Consider the following 22,434-nt stretch of genomic DNA (forward strand, 5'->3'; position numbering starts at 1 on the left):
CTGAACAAACAAAAAAATATTTTATTATTAGCACATGTTAATTATTCAAACGTCAAAATTCTGGCATCAATAACTACCCAGGTCTTAGAAAAACTTTAGAGGCCTTTGGACAACACATTGTTTTTCTACCAAATGCTATACTCCACTACAGGAGGAGAAGCGCCCCCCACAGGCCAGGCTGTAAAGTTAGGCAGCAGGCGAACAGGAGTCTCACTGACTTGGGAAGGGGGCCAGAGCCAGCTGTGGGCATCCGGTCTGGGCTGAGCACCACCATGCACTGTGGGTTACTCTCAGGACCACCCAGGACGCCCCCACCCCCCGCATTGTGAACACCATCCCATCTCCTTAGGGTTATAAATCATGATGTAAAAATTTTGATTTAATTTATAAATTGCTGCTATTAATTCTCAGCCGCTATTTTGCAATTCTGCTGTTGTCCTAACAATAGTATAGTCATCCAGCCAGGCAGATCTGGTTTGCTTTTCACTGTTCTCATATCTGACAGCTAAGGGACCAACGTAACAACAAGCTTTACATAAAAGGCCTGAATTGTTTTGTAAATTTTGCATTTTTCCAAAAATAGGAATTCAATAATTTTTTAATAGACAAAAAGTTAGTGGTCAGGGTAAAACACATGAAGAGTCATTACTTGCGGTACTGATTTTTTTAAGCCATGTGCTTAGTCTCTGGTTAATGGTGGTATTAACGGATTCTCTTTCGATGGCAAACTCACTCCACTTTTGGAGTTCCATATAATGTAACTGGAAGAAGTTTGTTCTTCACAGCTCCCACCCTTGAGGAGCCCAATCCTGGGAAGACAGAGGAGGAGGAGGGAGTAGAGACATTTTTCACTAGCATCCTCATGCTAGTGGGTATCGATTCTGTGCCAGGCACGTACATCCACAACTGAACCCAGTGTGCCCCGGCCACATTACCAATGGGCAGGGTTATGGTTCCCCAGGAGCAAGGAGCAAGCTAAACCCTCTCTCCTTGCTCCTGAGGATAGCCTGCATTCGGACAGGGCAGGCTGGCCCTATCTGTGACGAGTGCCACAAATGTCACTGTTCTTTCTTCCTGCACCTCCAGCTGTGCCTGTCCATCTTATAAAACAAGCTGGCCCTTCCCTATTATCTGTTTATCTTCAATTCAGGTAGAGGAGGTCCAAGGCCTCATGATGGCACCAAGTCCAAGGCTTATTCTCCAATCTGGCTTGTGCTTTGTCCCCTATTGACCTGGGAGCAGAAAGTTAAAAGGCAAAGGAGCAGAAGAAAGAAGGCTGTCCCCTCAAACCTCTAACACTTACCAGTCTGGACAGTGCTCTGGAACCAGCATAGATTATGCCCACAAACAGCACTGAAGCAGGAAGCCACCTCAAAACAGCAGATCTAGAAAGAAGAAAAGAGGCCAGGATAAACCTGTCACTTTATGTCCAAAAGACCTAGCTGGGGCCCTGGCCGGTTGGCTCAGTGGTAGAGCATTGGCCTGGCGTGCAGGGGTCCCAGGTTCGATTCCCGGCCAGGGCACACAGGAGAAGCACCCATCTGCTTCTCCACCCCTCCCCCTCTCCTTCCTCTCTGTCTCTCTTCCCCTCCCGCAGCCGAGACTCCATTGGAGCAAAGATGGCCCGGGCGCTGGGGATGGCTCCTTGGCCTCTGCCCCAGGCGCTAGAGTGGCTCTGGTCGCAACAGAGTGACGCCCTGGAGGGGCAGAGCATCGCCCCCTGGTGAGCAGAGCGTTGCCCCTGGTGGGCGTGCCAGGTGGATCCCGGTCGGGCGCATGCGGGAGTCTGTCTGACTGTCTCTCCCCGTTTCTAGCTTCAGAAAAATACAAAAAAAAAAAAAAAAAAAACCTAGCTGGAATGTGTTATCCTTCAGACGCACCAAAGACAGTGACAGCAATTATCTAAACGTCCTGAGTGACTCTAGAAGTGTGACGTGGTCTGTATCTACTGAGAGTGATAGAGGATAACAAAGCCATCCCGCCTAGAGCTCGCCACTCTGCCATCTACCTGGGTTCCTGATCCCACAACAGGGCATAGATGAACTGGACATGGAAAAAGCCTTCCTGCAGGTTGGGACAGGGGACAAATCTAATTTTTTAAGGGGGCAGTAAACATTATTCTTTGGATTTTAGGTAGCCGGAAGTTTTGAACTCATACCAAATTATAAAAACTTTAAAAGGCTGTTTACCTGGGCAGTATATCAAACAGCTCTGTAGAACTACAACAAAAGGAACCACAGTGTCAAAGGACAGGACTGAAAAATAAAAGCACGCTAGAACTTGGGCTGGGAGGCCATGTGCTGACTTCTTCAACCGTTAACCTGGAATGCTGGTTCCTGGAATCTTTAAGGATTTGATTAAATTTTGGCCCACCAAGAACTGCTTTTCATTACAGTTTAGACTTGGAAAGCCAGTAGCCACGGCCACCATCACAGCCACTTGGCTTTTGCACGTTCGCATTTAATTCGGGCAGATGGTACTGAAACAATAGAGCCAAGAACTGGTAGGCCATTACCTTTATTCCTAGCTCGCACTCGGCAAGTGAGTAAACACAAACACACTGGGCTCCAAAACCCACTCACTCAGCGCTCACAAAGCTACTGACAAATCCGAGTTTCCTAGAATCAAAGGCCTCACCAGCCTCACTCAGTCTCCTCTGCATGCCTCCATCTTGGCTGCCTCCTCTCCTCCACATGGCCTCTCCGCCCTGCTACAACGTGGCCTCTCCGCCCCGCTACAACGTGGCCTCTCCGCCCTGCTACAACGTGATCTCTCCCTTCTCTACAACAACGTGGTCTCTCTGCCCTGCTACAACGTGGCCTCTCCCTTCTCTACAACAACGTGGTCTCTATCTCCTGGAATAACGTGGTCTCTCTCTCCTGGAACAATGTGGTCTTCTCCTCCCCAAAATGGCCTCCTAGCTCCTCCTTTTAAAACTTTTTGGTGTGAAAGTCCATCTTCCAGCACACATTAGCATAACCAAGCCCCTTCCCAAGCAAGAAAGTAATTAGCTGTATCACATGAGAGCATCATCACGTGAGCAGCACCATCTTTAACAATAAGAGTAAGCAAAACCAGAAAATACAGATTTTACAACTCATTTGCCCAATAAAACTCTTGCTCCTCAAGAAAAGCAAAACCCAGTGTTTTATGGAGTGCATATCACTGAGGTTGTACTTTGCTTCTCCCCATCAATTAGAAATGCATTCAGTCCACCAAGTCAGGTTCCCCAGAACTATTCTATTAATAGCTATAAATAAATGAGACCATTACAGCAAGCTATAACATAAAAATCCAACTAACTCAATGAACTGCTCTCCTGGGATGGTGCCTGCTCAAGAAATGATCTTTGTTCATTTTATTAGCATGAGCAGGCACTCCACTCATGGTCAGACCTGCTTTTATACAACTTCCCAGGGAACATGGCATTAAAATGTTTCAGTCTCTTGAAAGGCCTTCAAACCCTACTTCCTGTGTCCATTCATTCAGCAAATACTTAGAGCAGCTCGGAAGGTGCTGACAGCACCAGAATTATTAACAGCAACATCACAGTTGACATTTGTTGAGCCCTGGCTACAGACCAGACATGGTGCTCAATGTTTTCTACACCATATCTTTTAAAAATCTGCACAACAGTCTTATGAGGAAAGTATTATTGTTATTATTCCCATTTTGCAGATGAGGAAACTAAGGCACAGAGATTTTAAGTAATTTTTACCTACGGTCAAAAGAGCTGGTAATGGCAAAGCCAGAATTTGAATTCAGGTCGGCCTGACTCTAAAGCCCTAGATTTTTTTTTAAGCCCTAGATTTTAACCACCCATTCATGCATTACCCTCAAGGACCTCATACTCTAATGGAGCACTGACATGTAAATAAACAAGCAGCAAACACAAGGTTTTGTCTGGTAGCTAATGACCTGAGGAACTGCTAGTCCTGCAGCAATACTAGATGTCTGCACTTCCAACCAAAAGGTGCACACAGAAAGGAAGATGCCATCCACCATCCTAATGGGTCACCGTAACATTAGCCAAAAGCTACTCCTCTAGGAAAGGGCTTTCCCATCAGATATGAAGGGTCAGCAGAGACAGGATCCAGGCCCATGGCCCGCCGTGCCCTGGAAGCCCAGAGAATATACTGCAGCGAGGATGATGAGGAAGGAAGGAAGGAGGCACTGGGGAAAATGGCCACTGGCCGAGCCGCTGCAGGCCCAGGACTGTGGAATGTAAGGTCAGTGAGGCCCCAGACATTGTGCTTCCTCCCGTCTCAAAGAAAACTCTCGTCAAGCCATGGACTCCAAGAGATATTAAGGTATCTGAGTAGCCGTGGACGTGCAGAAAAGAAAACATGGCTAGGGAACATCTTGAATTTTACCCCTTCTACCCCAAAACACAAAGACATTTATTCAACTAGGAAAAATATACACAGGTCTAGTTGGACCAAAGCAACATCTGGGAGATGCAACAGAGCAACTGTGTTGAGCATATGGCTCCAAATATGGGACTGTGACCCAGGCACAGGGACACTCGTGCTTGGGTTCTCCCCAACCATCTGTCTCAGGGCCCACGTTCAAGGTGGATGGAGCTGAGCAACCTGCACTAGTGGTGGAGCCTTAGACACCTGCAGAAGAGGTCGGTTGTGAGCGATTTATTGGCCCTGCCCCCAGTCTCTTATCAGTGAGACAGCTGCCTTCCTCCACCACACACCAACAGGAAACCAGAGCTGCTATTAGGAATAACAATTGTGAATCACTGGAGAAAGTGCTGCCAAGCCAGGCGTGGGCAAGACAAGTGTGAAAGGAGAGAAAAGGAAAAATAATGAAAAGTTGAATAGGTTCTGCATTCATATTGTTTCAAATTATCAAAGTTCTCACCTTACTAAAAATCAGAGCAAATGTTAAGTGTAATTTATGCAAGAAAAGACTCAAGGTAAGACTAGTTGACAATTCATATGTAAAAGAAAAGCCTTACCCAAAGATTAGCTAATGAATGCATATTTATACATCTTAAATGAAAATGGATTGTTCCACTTTTTCTGTGGGAGCCACCAGGTTGAGGAAGCGTGGCCCTCTCCTCTTCATGCCATGGTGTGTGCTTGTCCACTGACATCAGTGTACTCTGAAAAGGAGGAAGCATCTGGCAAGAGTGTCACTGTGCTTGCTATGTTCAAGGCTCTCATTGACCAGATATTGTCAAGTTTGTTCACACTGACTTGCGCGAAAGCAATAGCCAGCCCTATGCTGCCAGTGAATCGGCAGGTCTTCAAACCAGAGCAGAGTCTCGGGGTGCTCAAATTCCCAGAGCTTGAGGTGGTGGGACCCATCGTTCTGGCCAGGGTACCTTCGGAAAAACGTGCCACGGGGCTGCATGCTTGCACCAACCAAAACCTGGCACCACTGCCACTGCAGAGTGAAGAAAACGCAGCGGCGATGTGTCCTGTGCTCTGCATGGCTGCCTCGGCCTCACCAGAGCAGGTCATGTCTAAAGGCCATCGTGCTGAGGAAATTCCCGAAGATTTCTTGAAGATAAAGTTGAAGACTACAAGAGAAAGAAGACTGTTTTGCTTCTTAAGAAACTTAAGCCCTGGGCCCTGGCTGGGTTGCTCAGTAGATAGAGAGCATCAGCCCAGTGTGTGGATGTCCTGGGTTCGAGCCCCAGTTAGGGCACACAGGAGAAGTGACCATCTGCTTCTCTCTCTTCCCTCTCCCCCTTTTCTCTCTTCTCCTCCATCACAACTGGTTGAAGCGTTGGCCCCAGGTGCTGAAGATAATGCAGTTTATTTGAGCATCAGCCCCAGACCGGGGTTGCCAGGTGGATCCTTGTTGGGGGGCACATGTGGGAATCTGTCTCTTCATCGCCTCTCCTCTCAGAAGGAAGGAAGGAAGGAAGGAAGGAAGGAAGGAAGGAAGGAAGGAAGGAAGGAAGGAAGGAAGGAAGGAAGGAAGGAAGGAAGGAAGGAAGGAAGGAAGGAAGGGAGGGAGGGAGGGAGGGAGGGAGGGAGGGAGGGAGGGAGGGAGGGAGGGAGGGAGGGAGGGAGGGAGGGAGGGAGGGAGGAAAGAACTCAAGCCCAGGAATGATTTCAAAAAGGTCCAAGCCTCTCAGTCAATGAGTGCTGGCAAGGGCCAAATGAGAAACTGTTGTCGTACCCAGCACAGGGGACCTAGCATCACCTATAATGATGACAATGATATCATCAGAGCCTTCAGAAACATCCCTGGAATTATTCTGCTTAATATAAGCAAACTGAATATTTTGAAATTTGCTCCTGGTGGACACATGGGCCATTTCTGCATTTGGAATGAAAGAGCTTTCCGCAAGTTAGGTGATCTGTGTGGCACTTGGTGTAAAGCTGCCTCCCTCAAGAAGAACTACAACCTTCCCACACACAAGATGCTCAGTATAGACCTTAGCAGAATCTTGAAAAGCCCAGAGATCTAAAGAGCCCTCTGGGCACCATGCAAGAAGTCTCATCACAGAGTCCTGAAGGAGAAGAATCCACTGAAACGCCCGAGAGTCATGTTGAAGCTAAACCCACGTGCAAGACCATGCGCCGGAACACATTCTTCACCAGGCCAAGAGCCACAAGCTCTGGGCGGATAAAGCGGCAGCAGCAGCAGGAGCCAGGTCAGATGAGAAGGGGCTCCAGGCAAGAAGCCTGTGGTAGGGAAGGAAGAGAAGAAGGCTGTTGGTGTTACAAAGCTGAAGAAGCCTTTGGTGGGGAAAAAAAAGCTGCAGCTACCAGGAGACCCATGGCTGAGAAGAAGCCCACAGGAAAGAAACCCATCACAGAAGAAAAGCATACGGCATAAAGTTGTTTATTCCATAAAGATCAAATCACTGTGGACAGCTAATTTTAAATAAAAATCAGATCACAGACAAAAATGAAAATAGATTGTTTCATCAAAAGATGATTCCCTGATTAATCTGACTTTCAATTAACCCACTAGTTATTTGTCTGACAAAGTCAGGTAAGGGAATTTTTATAAATATACTGCTCACAAACATTAGGGGATATTTGAAAATGAATATGAAGTGAGGCCCTGGCTGGTTGGTTCGGGGGTAGAGCGTCGGCCTGGCGTGTGAAAGTCCCAGGTTTGATTCCCGGCCAGGGCACACAGGAGAAGCGCCCATCTGCTTCTCCACCCTTCCCCCTCTCCTTTCTCTCTGTCTCTCTCTTCCCCTCCAGCAGCCAAGGCTCCATTGGAGCAAAGTTGGCCCAGGTGCTGAGGATGGCTCCATTGCCTCCACCTCAGGCACTAGAATGGCCCTGGTTGAAACAGAGCAACACCCCAGATGGGCAGAGCATCACCCCCTGGTGGGCTTGCCAGGTGGATCCCGGTCGGGCGCATGTGGGAGTTTGTGTCTCTGCTTCTCTGCTTCTCACTTCAGAAAATTACAAAAAAAAAAAAAAGAATAGGAAGTGATTTAAAAAAAAGCATTTGGTTTTCTTTTATTAAACAAGATCAGAAAAGCAAACAAGTCAAATGAAATGCAAAACCAACTTTTATTTCATTGATGAAAATGCACTATACAAAAGGCTGAAAGTATTGAAGAATCTGCATGTTCCCTGATCCCCTAATTTTTGTGAGCAGTGTGTTAACATTTCCCTCACTCTTCAAATGAACTGTAAGTTTCAGAAAGGTGGGAACCATGTGTGTTTTGTTCATATAAATAAGTGTGAAATACTCTGAGAAATGTTACAAAGGAGAGGAAAGGACTATAACACCATTGGGCATCTGACCTGGTCAGTGAGGCTAGGGAAATTTTCCTTAAATAAGTGATATTTGAGATAAAATCCAAAATTAAACTGGTATAGGGGGTTAAGTAGAGCAGCAAAAGAGACACAACATTCCAGACATAAATATAGCATGTGTAAAGGCCCTGTGGCAAGAGGAAATTGAAGGAAGGAAAATATACTTTCAGTAGATGGAGAGACAAATCCAGGGGTAGGGAGGGTATAATACAACCTAATTTGCATTTTGAGAATATTGACTATAGCATGGAAAATAGATTAAAATGGAGTTAGGGATGTGGGGCAGGGTATCAGTTAGGTGTACATTGCAGTGGTCCAGACAAGAGCTGATGGAGATGGAGAGAATGGACCAATTTGAGAAACCGATAGAACTTGGTGATAATTTCTACTGGGGATGGGGGATGAGGGATAGAGACACCAAAGATGACTCCCAGGTTTGCAGTTTGAATAGCGGATAAATGGGTGCACTAAGATATGAAAAACGAGAAGAGGTTTGGTTGGGGAAATCATTAACTCAGTCTTGAATATTATGAACTTGAGATGCTTTTGGAACACCTGAGCAGAGATGTCAAGTGAAGCACTGGATGTAAGGGTCTGGGGAGCCTCCCTGTTCTCTAGTGATCAAGAACGCACTATCAAGTGTGCCTTACATTTGATTCTCCTGCATTCCCTTACCCCTGGTTTTGAGGATACAATTCAAATGTATTTTCTTCAACATAATTTCCCCCCTTGGTCTATTATTCTCAGCAATAAGAGTCGCTTAAGGTTTAGTAAGACTTTGTCACAAACTTACTCTTCATTAATTGTTCATTCCAAAATTCTAAACAACACAACTGAAATTTACAAGCTAGTGGGAGAGACAGGCAGCAGACAGACTGCGGCATCGGCATCGTGGGAGCGCACCGGCAGGCCTCCCCCCGTGGGAGCGCACGGGCAGGGAGTGGGAGCGCACAGGCAGCCTCCCCTGTGGGAGCGCACGGGCAGGGAGTGGGAGCGCACGGGCAGGGAGTGGGAGCGCACCAGCAGGCCTCCCCCGTGGGAGCGCACCGGCAGGTCTCCCTCCAAGGAGAACCTGCTGCAGGAGTGGAGTCAACTGGCAGCATTTACATACTTTGAAGAATTGTTTCCACTTGCTGCTTCAGGAATTAGAATTTAGAACTCTGCCTTAAAGGGTTTCCACAGCTGTTAATGTGCTACCACAACACAGAGGGGTCAGACCTTTCAGGGGTTACATGGCAGATAAAATGCATCGGAAGTGTCTTCCAGATTTTTTACAGGTGGTGTAGAAACAGGTAAAGACACAAGCCACAAGGGCGCCGGTGCTTCTGTGTGCTCTTGCCATCTTTCGACATATTTTTAAAACACCATTTCTTCAGGAAGAAATAAAATTATAATTTTAAAACCCTAGTTAGCTCTGAGGCACTGTAACTGAGGATTCTTTTCAAAGGAGATACAGCAATAACAGATGAAAATCATGTCTGATTTTGGTCACTGGAGAGTATAATCTTATAACAGGACATGGTTATGTAAATCATTAGAAATAATAATTAGCTCTCATCACACCCAAAGAATGTCCAGCAATTAGCTACCCTTTTTTTTTTTTTTTTTTTTTTTGTATTTTTCTGAAGCTGGAAACGGGGAGAGACAGTCAGACAGACTCCCGCATGCGCCCCACCGGGATCCACCCCGCACGCCCACCAGGGGGCGACGCTCTGCCCACCAGGGGGCGATGCTCTGCCCCTCCGGGGCGTCGCTCTGTTGCGACCAGAGCCACTCTAGCACCTGGGGTAGAGGCCAAGGAGCCATCCCCAGCGCCCGGGCCATCTTTGCTCCAATGGAGCCTTGGCTGCAGGAGGGGAAGAGAGAGACAGAAAGGAAGGAGAGGGGGAGGGGTGGAGAAGCAGATGGGCGCTTCTCCTGTGTGCCCTGGCCAGGAATCGAACCCGGGACTTCTGCACACCAGGCCGACGCTCTACCGCTGTCCAACCAGCCAGGGCCCAATCAGCTAACTTTAACCAGTAGCTCTAAGAGATGGACGAACTTCACATATTTCTCTGGGCTGTGCCCTTTCTTCTGTCAGGTCACCTACGGCTGGGGCCATCTAGGGGTCATCTAGAAGTGGGGGGGGGGGCAGGAAGGATGCAACACACAGAAAGAAGGTTTTGTGCAGCAGAAAAAATATGCCTTTGTGGTCAGGCAAACCTTCACACAGAAGGTTTATAGCCTAACTCTAAAGCTAGTTGATTCATATCCCAAATCTAAAGCTAGTTTGCAATGAGAACTGTTTAGTTTTTTTGTTTGTTTGTTTTCATTTATAAAATGGGGATAATAATGCAGAGACAGCTATGGAGAAGCTGAGCCAATAGGATGAACATGCAGTATCTAGGGCAGTGCGTGGCACATTAAAAACAACCCTCGATAAATGTTCTCCTCTGGCTTTTCCACACTTAACCCCAAGGACAGGAGCCATTAACGTAAAATGGCCAAAGACACCATAAAGAAAGTTGACAGCCCTGGACAGAGCTCAGCTGGTTAGAGCCTTGTCCCGAAGCGCAGAGGTTGCCGGTTTGATTCTCGGTCAGGGCACATTCACTTGTTTCCCTTTGCCTAGAATGTAAGCTGGTTGAGGGCAAGGATTTTTGTCAGCTTTGTTCACCGCGCACCCCAGCACCCAGAACAATGCCCAGCATATACATAGTAGACACTCAAATATTTGCTGAATAAATCACCACGTAGAATGTTCATAACTTAGCCTTCTCCGTCTGGATTGGTGCAAGGGGCAAACAACAGCAACAAAATATACCAGGAAACTGCAGTCGTGACCCGAATTCACACGTCTTTGTCTGCTTCTTTCAAACTCTGAACAGAAATGCTGGTGCGCACAGACACTCAGTTTTTGAGGGCATGGGTAAGAACAAAAGCTGCCTATATCCTGCCAGCTGCCTCTTTGAAATGACCCTGATGGGGAGTCAAACAATTCCAAATTCAATAAATATTTATAACAATCGTGTTATAACCTATAACCATGACAACAGAAAACTAACTGCATTAAAAACCAAACATGTTTTTCTTCAACAGACATGAACTTAGACCCTTGAGATGGAGGCTATTTTGTTTTCTATAATAATTTATCTTATTTTCTTATTAAAAACTAGTACCTATCCATGCTATAAAATATTGAAAATACAGATCATCAAGAAAAACATTACAATCACAATCCTACTACCCAAAAATAACCACTGTTAAGACCTTGCTATGTCTTGTTCCAAACAATGCCACATATGAACACATCAATAGAAATGGGACCCTACTGTATGTATTACTTTATAACCCACTTAACACCTTTCCATGTCAGAAATTATTCCCGATTTATTCACCATTGGATACTAGGCTACTGCTGCACATTTAAGTTAATCCTATTTTTTACTATTCTAATGTTGCAATGGTTATCTTGAATATACTCTCTTATGTTCATGATGTTTTTGTAATATTCATGATAAATCCCCCAAGAGCAATTGCTGTTCAAGGATGTATGCGTTAAAGTTTGTAACTGGTTATAAAATAGCCTTCCAGAGGCTCTACTGACTCACCCTCTACTATGGACTACACGGTTGTGTTCCCCCAAAATTCACATGTTAAAACCCTAACTCCAGATGGCATTTGGAGGTGGGGCATTTAAGAGGAAGTTAGGTCATAATGGTAGAGCTCTCGTGATGGAATTAGTACCTGTATAAGAAAAGAGCCCAAACTATTTATTAATGCACTCTTTCTTTCCCCATTACTCATTCATAAGGTGGCACCATCTGGACCTTCTGTGCTGGTTTATTCTTATATTATCCTAAGTGTCAACAAAGGAGGCAAGATGGAATTAAACCCTGCGGTGGTCCGGGCAGAATCTGGGGTCTCTGTGGTGCACAGGCCTCTGCAGAGTGGCTGAGCCAGTGAGTGTGAGTCTGTGTCTATGTGTGTATGTGTGTGTGTGTGTATGTGTGTGTATGTGTGTGTATGTGTGTGTATGTGTGTATGTGTGTGTGTATGTGAGTCTGTGTCTATGTGTGTGTGTATGTGTGTGTATGTGTGTCTATGTGTGTGTATGTGTGTGTGTGTGTACATGTGTGTGTGTGTATGTGTGTGTGTAGGAAGGGATCTCACAGCAGCTCTCAGGGGGGAAGATAACAGACTGTACAATTGCAGACTGCAGTCCCTGTGGAAGGACATTTGCCACAGGTCTGGTTTGAAAATTGTGGTGATGCATGATTGTTCTTCCCAGATGTATGATTTATATCTCACACAATTTATAAGCACAGATACAAATACGGCATCTTGCTTGAGTTGTGGACTTGTTTTTTGCTTGAGCACACTCTGTGGTCCCTAAGAACCCTGCTGAACACAGCATTTTACAAGCATGTAAAATGTTGGTGTGAATTATAATAAAACTTGTTATTGAGATGAAGGTTAACTAAATTAAGTCACTTGTTTTCCAAATAGTAATATATTATTGATGGAACATCTGTTCCCTGAAAATACTCAGTTTATCTGTTCATGACTGCCTGAAGGGCTCCTTGAGCTGAATTCTTGAAAATTCTCTGTTATACTGACACCCAGTGGACCCATAAACAGTTTCCAAACATGAAAATAACAAGCAACCAAGATACCAAGGTTTACATGTTGACTATTGGCCTAAATAGTAATACCTTACAATTATACAGTCAACACTGTTATCACTAACAAGGACTTCTAGATATATTAACTCAATACTTACAGAGATTCCTAGATCTTATTTTTTTGGTCCATTACTGGTGACTGTAGTCCCCAAAGAGTCTTATTCCCTTTTCTTTCTTTCCTCCTCTTCATAGATGTTTCTCCTTCCTTCGTCATCCTTCCTCTGACTCACAGAGGGCCACACACCCTTGACAACGTTCAACCCTAATATTACTTGAACCCAAGAACCCTGTGAAGATAGTCTCTGTGACAGAGAGTAGCTTAGAGTTGTAGTCAGCAAACCATGGCCCACAGGCCAGTCCCCACCTGCTCTCTGGTTCTGAAAACAGCTTGCTGTTTGCAAACAACCACCCCTGCCCCTCATGCACTGCCTGTTACTGCTTTCCTACGACAGAGGCCGAGTGGAGTAGTTGTGACTGCGACGGCATGGCTCACAAACCCTAAAATATTTACTCTCTGTCTCTTGTTTGCCGAGTCCCGATTCAATGCAGGCAGCTGGGCCCCAACCTCCGGACTCACAAGCGGGGCTGCCCAAGGTTTCTCACACGAGGCAGCCTCGCTGGCGAGATAGAAAGGACCTGGTCACCATCTTGTCTGTGGAGTTCCATTTCTCAGGCACTTTCACAAGTGGTTCTTTCCATTTGGAATGATCACTTTTTCCCATTTCCCATTTCATTCCCTGGCCCAAGATTCTCAACATATAACCCCATATCCTGCTCAGTGGAATTCGTGTCACTTTCAGTGAGGTTCTCACAACCCCTGAAGGTCAGCCAGGGCCAGCGCCCAAGTCCCAACATCGTCCTGTGTGAAAGACCACTCTCCTCCTTCCCTGTAGGCCGACCTGGACCCTGCTGCAGAACTCGGGCTGCCACCTGAAGCCACCAGCCAGGGGGTCACCCTCCCCCCGATCAGCAGACACCTCACCACTCCCACAAGGCCCACGGCTGGTGCACAGCTGAGCCTTCGGACTCAGACTGCAGGGACAGCCTAGAGCAGAGGAGATGCCAGGACTGAGAAACGAGGCCAATAGACAAAAGTGAGAGAAATACAGGTTGCTCCGGCCCCCAAATCCTCAGTGAGACGGGCTAGAAAAGAGCTCTCCTTTCTGATACACACAAGGAAGAGGAAAAGCCCAGTACAAGCACCTCGCCAGTCCACAGTCCACAAGGGCTGACGATCCAACTAGCAGACACAGGCTTCGATCTCAGATCTGGTAGCGGTGCACTTCACACTGCCAGCTCTGCCTGGGAAGGGGCCACCAGGGGCTGTGCTGACACACAGTGACGGGGACACGAGGTGTGGTCCATAATAAAGCATGAGTTCATTAAATTCCTATGCACGGGGTGGGGTAGGCATGACCTGCGTGTGCCAAAGGTCAGAAATCCTGTCCTGAAAGAGGTAACTACCTCAGGGTATCACTTACATGTGACTCTTTAAAAAGAAAAAAAAGCCTCACACTTATAGAAACTGCATAAAAGCAGTTGCCAGGAACTGGGGGGTTGGGAAATAGGAAGAGGTTAGTAAAAGGGCGCGAATTTTCAGACAAGATGAACAAGGTCTGAGGATCTGTGGTGACTACGGTTGATAGCCCTGTATTATATAATGGAAACTGGCTAAGGGAGTAGAACTGAAATAGTCTTACTATAAACAGGTAAACATGTGAGGTGATGGACCTGTTCATTAACTAGATACTGGGAATCTTTCACAGTATGTAAATATATCAAATAACCACAATGGACACTTTAAATATCTTCCCATTTTATCTGTCAATTATACCTCAATAAAACTGAAAGAAAGAACCTCTCCCTTTTATCACCCCTGGCCTCGTGGACTCTCCTCCCTGGAACCATAGTCACCACACCACCACCAATCGGGTTTTATTTAGTATTATGTCCCTCCAGTGGCTTTCAGCATGTTTCCTGAGGAAGTTTTAGAAGTTGGTTTTATTATCCCCTAAAAGTAATTTGTACATATATATATATATATTTACAGCATTCCTCTGGAGAGAAAACAACAGTGTAAAATATCAAAAACCACATGAATATGAGTGCTAACTTTCCTTTGTGAGCAAAGATGACTTTTTATAAAACTACGAGAGTCACTCACAATGAAAAGTGAACACATTAAAACATAAGCAGTAAATTCCAACCACCAGTAGTTTGAATGAAAGTGGGCTATCTCACTTAAAAACAAGCAAGCAATCATTAAAAGGAAGTAGTCTGGATCCTAACTGATTGTCTCACTGTTCATTTCTTTAGGGACAGGGCTGAGTTTATTTGGAAGTTTTATCAAAGACATTTGTTATGATTCTCCATAAAGACTCTCAATAAAAAGTTAAGGGGTGGGGGCTTCTCCCTCATCTGTTAGAAATCTCTGGTCACAAAGGTGTCATGGAATAAAATTTTTAACTTAGAACTTCTCATACTTGAAAACTTGAAAGTTTAAAGTAGCAAGTAGGTTAAAAATCATTTTAAAAGTGCTTTTATTTAAACATGTAGGCTGGTAATTTAGTATTTGGAAGACAATGTCTAAATCTCTAATGAAATCACATCTGAGTCACCCTCAGTGATGGTTCAAGAATCTGGTAATGAGCGCCCTGTTCTCACCGTGCTGCCTACCAGATGAAACAGGTCACAAATTTCTTTTAGGATCATGTTTTGGAAATACAGACAGCCTTCAGCAAAGGACTTCAGCATCTGCTAGAAAAAGCACTTCAACATTCTGCAATGGCTTGGCAACAGCAGTAGCTGCCATACGATGACAAGCTTGTAGCTGGAAACCAGTGCTATCTTTCGCAAGACAGAAGCCTTCAAAGGCATCACCAAACAGTTGGTGGTAGTAACCGGTTGCCAAGGAAACATCCTGGAGGAGAGTGATTCCGTTGGGTTACTTGGTGGAGTCAACATGCGATGTGGCGAGAGACTGAGCAACATAGCAGATACGGCCTCGCTGCAATGTAAGAAATATGGTGCCCGGTTCTGTAACTTGTTTGAGAGGGAATCTGGGCTTCTGCTGTGCTCCAGGTTCTAAGGACAGACTGAGTGAGCTCTCCGTGGCACAGACTACTAAGCACCAATTTGGGACCCAGCCTCACCATTATAACCCCTACTCCACAATGACTTCAGGGACTTCAACTGTCTCCCTGCTGTTGTTCTCATTTTGAGTAGAGCCCACCTTCTGCCATCCCCACGCAAATACACAGTCATACAGCAAAGCTAGGCTTCAGTGTCCTCATGACATCATCAAGTAGCCAACGCTAGTAGGAAGCAGCAGCCACAGCAAACACACACCCAGCCCAGCATACAGGAACGGACTCTAGTGCTGTGTCCTTGTTTGCCATCTGGTAACCGGGCCCGTGGCAACTGGAAATTTGGGGCTGTGTCACAGCTGCTAACCACACAGCATCAAATAACTGTAAGACACTGAGATCTTGGACAAGAAGCTTGACTGAGCACAATCATGCGTGTGGCTGTGAAACCATCTAAGCAAGTCCAGGAGATAGAAGTGAATGGGTCTCTAAGACGTTTAGCAAGGAGACTGAAGGGGTATGACCATGGATCTTCTGAGATTAGTGGAACCTAGCATCGGGTGAGTTCAAGGGACAACAGTGTCTAGTGGATCTCAAAGCTCTACCATCAAATGACCACTTCTTCCAGGAAAAGAATCTTGGAAATCTTTGACTTCACCCAGTTCTACTACTCATTCCTCCCGCCCCCATAAAAAAGCAATAACAGTATGAAAAATCCCATCATTAGATAAATAGGTAAATAAAATGTGGTATATAATGTGGCATATAGAGAAAATACGGGCCTGTGGCATATGGGCACTGTGCCTGACCTGCAGTGGGCTCAGTGAATAAAGCGTCGACCTGGAACACTGAGGTCGCCAGTTTGAAACCCTGGGCTTGCCTGGTCAAGGCACATATGGGAGTTGATCCTTCCTGCTCCTCCCCACTTCTCTCTCTCTCACTCTCTCTCCTCTCTAAAATGAATAAATCTAAAAAAAAAATTTTAATATATATTCAGCCTTAAAAAAGGAATGAAATTCTGACACATGCTACAACATGGATGAACACTGAAACCTTATGCTAAGTGAAATAAGCCAGTCACAAAAAGACAAATACTGTATGATTCCACTTCAATGGGGCACCTAGAACAGGCAAATTCATAGACATGAACAAGTAGAACAGAGATTTACTAGGGGCTGGAGGTAAGGGAGAGTGGGAGGGATTGTTTAATGGGCACAGAATTCCCGTCTGGGATGACGAAACAGTTCTGGAGATGGACGGTGGAGATGGTTGCACAACAGTGTGAATGTCCTTAATGCTACTGCACTGTGCACTTAAAAACTGTTCATGAATGGTAAATTTTATACTATGTATATTGTACATACAAGAAACTTTAAGTATGAACAATGGCATTGCTTTTAAGTAGACATGACTAAGGTAATATTTAAAACTATTACTTAATAAGTAAATAATTCACATCAGAACTTATAGGATACTTATGGTCAGGAACACTCTAAGAGTGGAAGACCCGTGTTAACAAGCACTGTTGCACCCGAGTTCCAAATCTGGCAGTGGGCCCTGGCCGGTTGGCTCAGCGGTAGAGCATCGGCCTAGCGTGCGGAGGACCCGGGTTCGATTCCCAGCCAGGGCACACAGGAGAAGCGCCCATTTGCTTCTCCACCCCTCTGCTGCGCTTTCCTCTCTGTCTCTCTCTTCCCCTCCCGCAGCCAAGGCTCCATTGGAGCAAAGATGGCCCGGGCGATGGGGATGGCTCTGTGGCCTCTGCCTCAGGCGCTAGAGTGGCTCTGGTCGCAACATGGCGACGCCCAGGATGGGCAGAGCATCGCCCCCTGGTGGGCAGAGCTTCGCCCCTGGTGGGCGTGCCGGGTGGATCCCGGTCGGGCGCATGCGGGAGTCTGTCTGACTGTCTCTCCCTGTTTCCAGCTTCAGAAAAATGAAAAAAAAAAAAAATCTGGCAGTGAATTCCTTCTTTTTTTAAAATTATTTTTTAAGACTTTATTTATTCATTTGAGAGGAGAGCAAGAGAGAAGGAGAGAGGAGAGAGAAGGAGAGAGAAGGAGGGAGGAGCAGGAAGCATCAATTCCCATATGTGTCTTGACCAGGCAAGCCCAGGGTTTCGAACTGGTGACCTCAACATTCCAGGTTGACACTTTATCCACTGTGCCACCACAGGTCAGGCAAATTCCTTTATTCTAGTCCAGTCTTTTGCTTCTGTGAAGGAATAAATTCAACCATCTGGGGTCATTTTGCTTCATTATTTAACAGAATATTAGAACCATCACAGGCCTAGTGAATTCAGGGCCCATTTGTTTAAATAAAGACTCAGTGCTCACTGAACTATATAAAGTAATATCACATATAAAATCCCAAAAATATCTTTATTTTATCAAGTTGAGGACACTATATCATGGAAATGCAAAATTATGACATAATGAACTAGTCCTTTGGATTAGTTAAGCATGTTGTGTGGAATATTCTTTCAGCATATAACCTAGGACAGAATCAGGTCAGGGAGATTAACCCACACTTATGCTCCCAGGGCCACTCCTTCATGAAGTCTCTAATACTAGTTCTGCCCTGACTGGACAGCTCAGTTGGTAGAGCACTGACTCGATACCAGCAAACACTGGGGGTTCCATCCCTGGTCAGGGCACACACAGGAGCAGATCAATGTTTCTGTCTCTTTCTCTCTTTATGATTAAAAAAAATTTTAAATGCTAATTTTTTCCTCTCCAGTTTTATATTTTCGGGAAATGATTATTATTATTTATACTAGAGATGTTCCCAAAGTTTCCCCAGACTGTCAAGCACAGGTATGAATTAGCAATTAAGCGGTCAATCTGATTATTGGGGAAGTTTGGGGAGATAAATTAAACCACAAGGAGAAAGTCTTGGCCAGATCATTCAGTTTCGATGTTTACCTTACTCATATAAACCTTAACTTCATTTTCTTTTCATTTTGTGCATCCTTTCAGGCGAGGCATGATGTTCTCAAAGAATCCTGAGAATTTATTCAGGAGAGACAGGCATGAATAGCCATTCAGATTATAATTTTGGATGAAAAGTGTCACAGCCTTTGAGATTTCTTTTAAATATATTTGAAAAGCTGTGTTAATAGAATCGTAACAATTAATGTGATGCATGCTATGAACTGGACCAGGGAGCAGAATGGGGATAGGAGAAGGTTATAAAGGATATTACTGAGAAAACTGGCAAAACGTGAATATGGCCTGTTGATAAGATAATAGTATCTCACCAATGTTAATTTCCTGATTTTGCCAACTGTACAGTAGTCATGTAAAAAAAAGTGTCCTTGCTCTTAGGAAATACACGCTAAAGAATTTAGAATTAAAGAAAAGAGGTATCTTACTCTGAAATCTTAAACTTATTCTCAAATGTTTCAGAAAAAACATATATATATATATCATTCTATATAAAGAAAAAACGATAGAAGTGTGGCAGCTAATAATTGGGCAACCTGAGTTAGAATACGGAAATTATGTTATTTCTTTCTCTTTTAATTTTTTTATTTTATTTATTCATTTTTAGAGAAGACAGAGAGAGGGAGAGAGAGAGACAGAGAGAGAGAGAGAAGGGGGGGAGGAGCTGGAAGCATCAACTCCCATATGTGCCTTGACCAGGCAAGCCCAGGGTTTCGAACCGGCAACCTCAGCATTTCCAGGTCGACACTTTATCCACTGCGCCACCACAGGTCAGGCAATTATGTTATTTCTAACTCTTCTATAAGAAAATAATTTCAGAATAAAAATATTTAAAGTTTATTTAAAACCTCACTCATAGTGGTCCTATGATCTAAACTAAAGCTGAATTCATACGGTATCATATTATATATCTCAACTAATTTTAATATATTAGTGCCATTATTAACCAGAAAACACTACTGAAATTCTATTTCATTATAAAATCATTGAGTCTCATGGGTAGAAGGGAACCAAGAGACCAAACAACTCAAACAATCATGTTTCGCAACGTACAACCAAAGAAATTAAATCCTGTAAAAAGGAAACAGGTATGAATCATGAAGCACAGAAGAGGTTCTACCTTGAATTGCTGTTGATCTCAACCCAGCCCAGCTTCCATGACACATGAAGCAAAAGTCCACCGATTAACGTCTGCCACCTGAAAAGAATAAAGGCCAAACTGAATTTATTTTCTTAAATTTTTATTGATTTTTTTCCAATCCGAATTTACCAGAGTGCCATGGTCTCAAAGCCATCCAGCCATGGAAGATCTGTTAACTGACATAAATATACACATCCAGTCCTTCTTAGGACTGTTTTTCCCACTCCCTCTTAATTATCATCCCAATTCTCAGCCCTGTCCTTGCCAACTTTACTTAGTCCCCTGAATCCAGCTGTGCCAGTAAGTGCTGACTTTGGTCCTCTCATATTCCAGACTTCCCCTGAACAACCTCACTCCCAGCCACCTCTTTTCCCATGACCTCTACACTGGTGGTTCTCAAGTCCCCCTTCTCACCCAGATGCCCCACAAGCTCCCACATAGAGCATCCCTAAAACGTTACCTTGAACTTTCTCCTCACCATCCTGGCCATCCTGCCACTGCCCCAATCAGCCAAAACAGAAAGCGAGCCCTCCTCCATCCTCACCCCACTCACTTACTTGCAAAATCCTATTGCTTTTACCCCAACAACAGTTCCCTTCCCTCCCTTATGCCTCTGCCTACTTCAGACTTTCACCATCTCACAGCTGAACCATTGACACTGTCCCCTCTCTCCAGGGTTGTCTTACTTCATCCAGTCTCTACACTGAGACCAAGGAATTTGTTATGAAATGCTAACTTAATTGTGCTACTCGCTTGTTTTAAGAATGGTTGATTCTTCCCGGTGCTGCAGGTAGCACCTCTCATCTCATCCTCTCTTCTGCCACAGCGTACTTGGTCATGAAGCTCACTGACACGCCTCCTCAGCTCGCAGGGTTCCGTGTGAGCACAGGCTATAAAATAAACATCCCTCTTGCCTGACCAGGCAGTGGCACACTGGATAGAGCATCGACCTGGGGTGCTGAGGACCCAGGTTCAAAACCCCGAGGTCGCCGGCTTCAGAATAGGATTGTAGACAAGATCCCATGGCTGCTGGCCTGAAGTCTAAGGTCACTGGCTTGAAGGCCAAGGTCGCTGCCTTGAGCCCAAGGTTCCTGACTTGAGCAAGGGGTCCCTGGCTCAGCTACAGCCCCCCAGTCAAGGCACATATGAGAAAGCAATCAATGAACAACTAAAGTGGGGCAACTATCATTTGATGCTTCTCATCTCTCTCCCTTCCTGTCTGTCCCTCATAAAAAACCAACTATATATATATATATATATATATATATATATATATATATATATACACACACACACACACACACACACACTATATATATATATATACTATATATTATATACTATATATATAAATATCCCTCCCTTTCCCACTGCAGAAAGCACAGCAAAATAGCAAATGACTTGTTTTTTTATTTCAGGTGAATCATTCATAAATTTCAAAACCTTACTTTTAGTTATGACTTGAGACACTACCTCAGAAATGATTACAACATACTTATGTATTGTGACACCACAGTTGAGAACCTCTAAACTACAGGAATAAGTCATTTGTGTATGACATACAATCCTTCTGGAATTGGCACCTGCCCCTCTCCAGGATCACCTCCTGTCTGTCGCCATGGGCAACCACATTTCCAGCCACACCGAACGGCCCACAGCCCCAGGAATGTGCCAGGCCACTACATATTTCTCAGAGTTTGCCCATGCTGTCCTCTTTTTTGTTTTTAATTTTATTTATTTATTTTTTAAGCGAACCAGAGACAGAGAGAGACAGACAGGAAGGGAGAGAGAAGCATCAACTCGTAGTTGCGTTCATGATTGCTTCTCATATGTGCCTTGACCAGAGGGCTCCAGCCAAGCCAGTGAACCTTGCTCAAGCCAGTGATCTTGGGCTCAAGCCAGCAACCTCAGGATTTCTAACCTGGGTCCCCAGCGCCCCAGATCAATGCTCTATCTACTGCACCACCACTGGTCAGGCATCCTGTGCTATCCTCTTGACCCATAATGTTCTTCCGGTCTCCTGTGTATTGGTGAACACCTGCTTATTCCATAAGATCCAGTTTTTAAGTATCCTTTGCTGACAGACAGGTGGAACAAATACGGGCTGTGCCCTTCAGCAGCTTGGTCTAGAGAAGTGGTTCTCATCTTGACGGTTTTTCTCCCCAGGGGATATCTGGCACTATCTGGAGACAGTTTTGGTTGTCACAGTAGGAGTGTGGGAGGGGCGGGTTGTGACCGGTACCTGGTGAGCAGAAGCCAGGGGTGCTGAACTTCCTACAATGTGCAGGAAAACACCCATAACAAAAGATTGCATTTGGGAAAGTTCCCTCCCTTAACAAGAGAGAGAGAGCATATAGGAAAAACACAAAATCAGGGGCCAGAAAGCAAGTTAGGAGTTGTTAGAGTAGTTTGGGAGATGACAGTGGCACGGGGATGACGAAGGTGGACAGAGTCTAACCACACTCAGGAGGTCCTGGAGGTTAGGGACGAAGGAGACTAAGTAATCAAGAATAACTACCAGGGCCTGACCAGGTGGTGGTGCAGAGGATAAAGCATTGGACTGGGATGCAGAGGATCCACTTTCGAAATCCTGAGGTCGCTACCTTGAGTGCAGGCTCATCCAGCTTGACCGTGGGCTCACCAGCTTGAGCACAGGGTCGCTGGCTTGAGCCCAAAGGTCACTATCTTGAAGCTCAAGGCTGCTGGCTTGAGCCCAAGTTCGCTGGCTTGAGCAAGGGGTCACTCGGTCTGCTGTAGCCCCCCAGTCAAGGCACATATGAGAAAGCAGTCAATGAACAACTAAAGGTGCCACAACGAAGAACTGATGCTTCTCATCTTTCTCCCTTCCCA

General features: G+C 45.1%; 1 protein-coding gene and 1 pseudogene across 2 annotated transcripts in view; one reads left to right on the forward strand and one right to left on the reverse strand.

Moving 5' to 3' along the window:
* Positions 1-22,434, reverse strand: part of LOC136382842 (UDP-N-acetylglucosamine transporter TMEM241) — a 101,967-nt gene that overhangs the window by 71,405 nt on the left and 8,128 nt on the right. Inside the window, exons 1-3 of one of the 2 annotated variants that reach the window (XM_066352201.1) lie at positions 20,321-20,439; positions 19,564-19,641; positions 1,304-1,385 (exon numbers count right to left, since the gene is read on the reverse strand). In XM_066352201.1, coding sequence (XP_066208298.1) covers positions 1,304-1,385; positions 19,564-19,641; positions 20,321-20,388 — 228 coding nt within the window. In that variant the 5' untranslated portion in view covers positions 20,389-20,439. Of the gene's footprint in view, positions 1-1,303; positions 1,386-19,563; positions 19,642-20,320; positions 20,440-22,434 lie in introns of those variants that run through there. The other variant, XM_066352200.1, reaches the window with a different exon arrangement.
* On the forward strand, positions 5,083-6,807 carry LOC136383445 (large ribosomal subunit protein uL4 pseudogene; annotated as a pseudogene).

Source organism: Saccopteryx leptura, chromosome 11 (assembly GCF_036850995.1).
Source record: "Saccopteryx leptura isolate mSacLep1 chromosome 11, mSacLep1_pri_phased_curated, whole genome shotgun sequence".
Taxonomy (NCBI): Eukaryota; Metazoa; Chordata; class Mammalia; order Chiroptera; family Emballonuridae; genus Saccopteryx; species Saccopteryx leptura.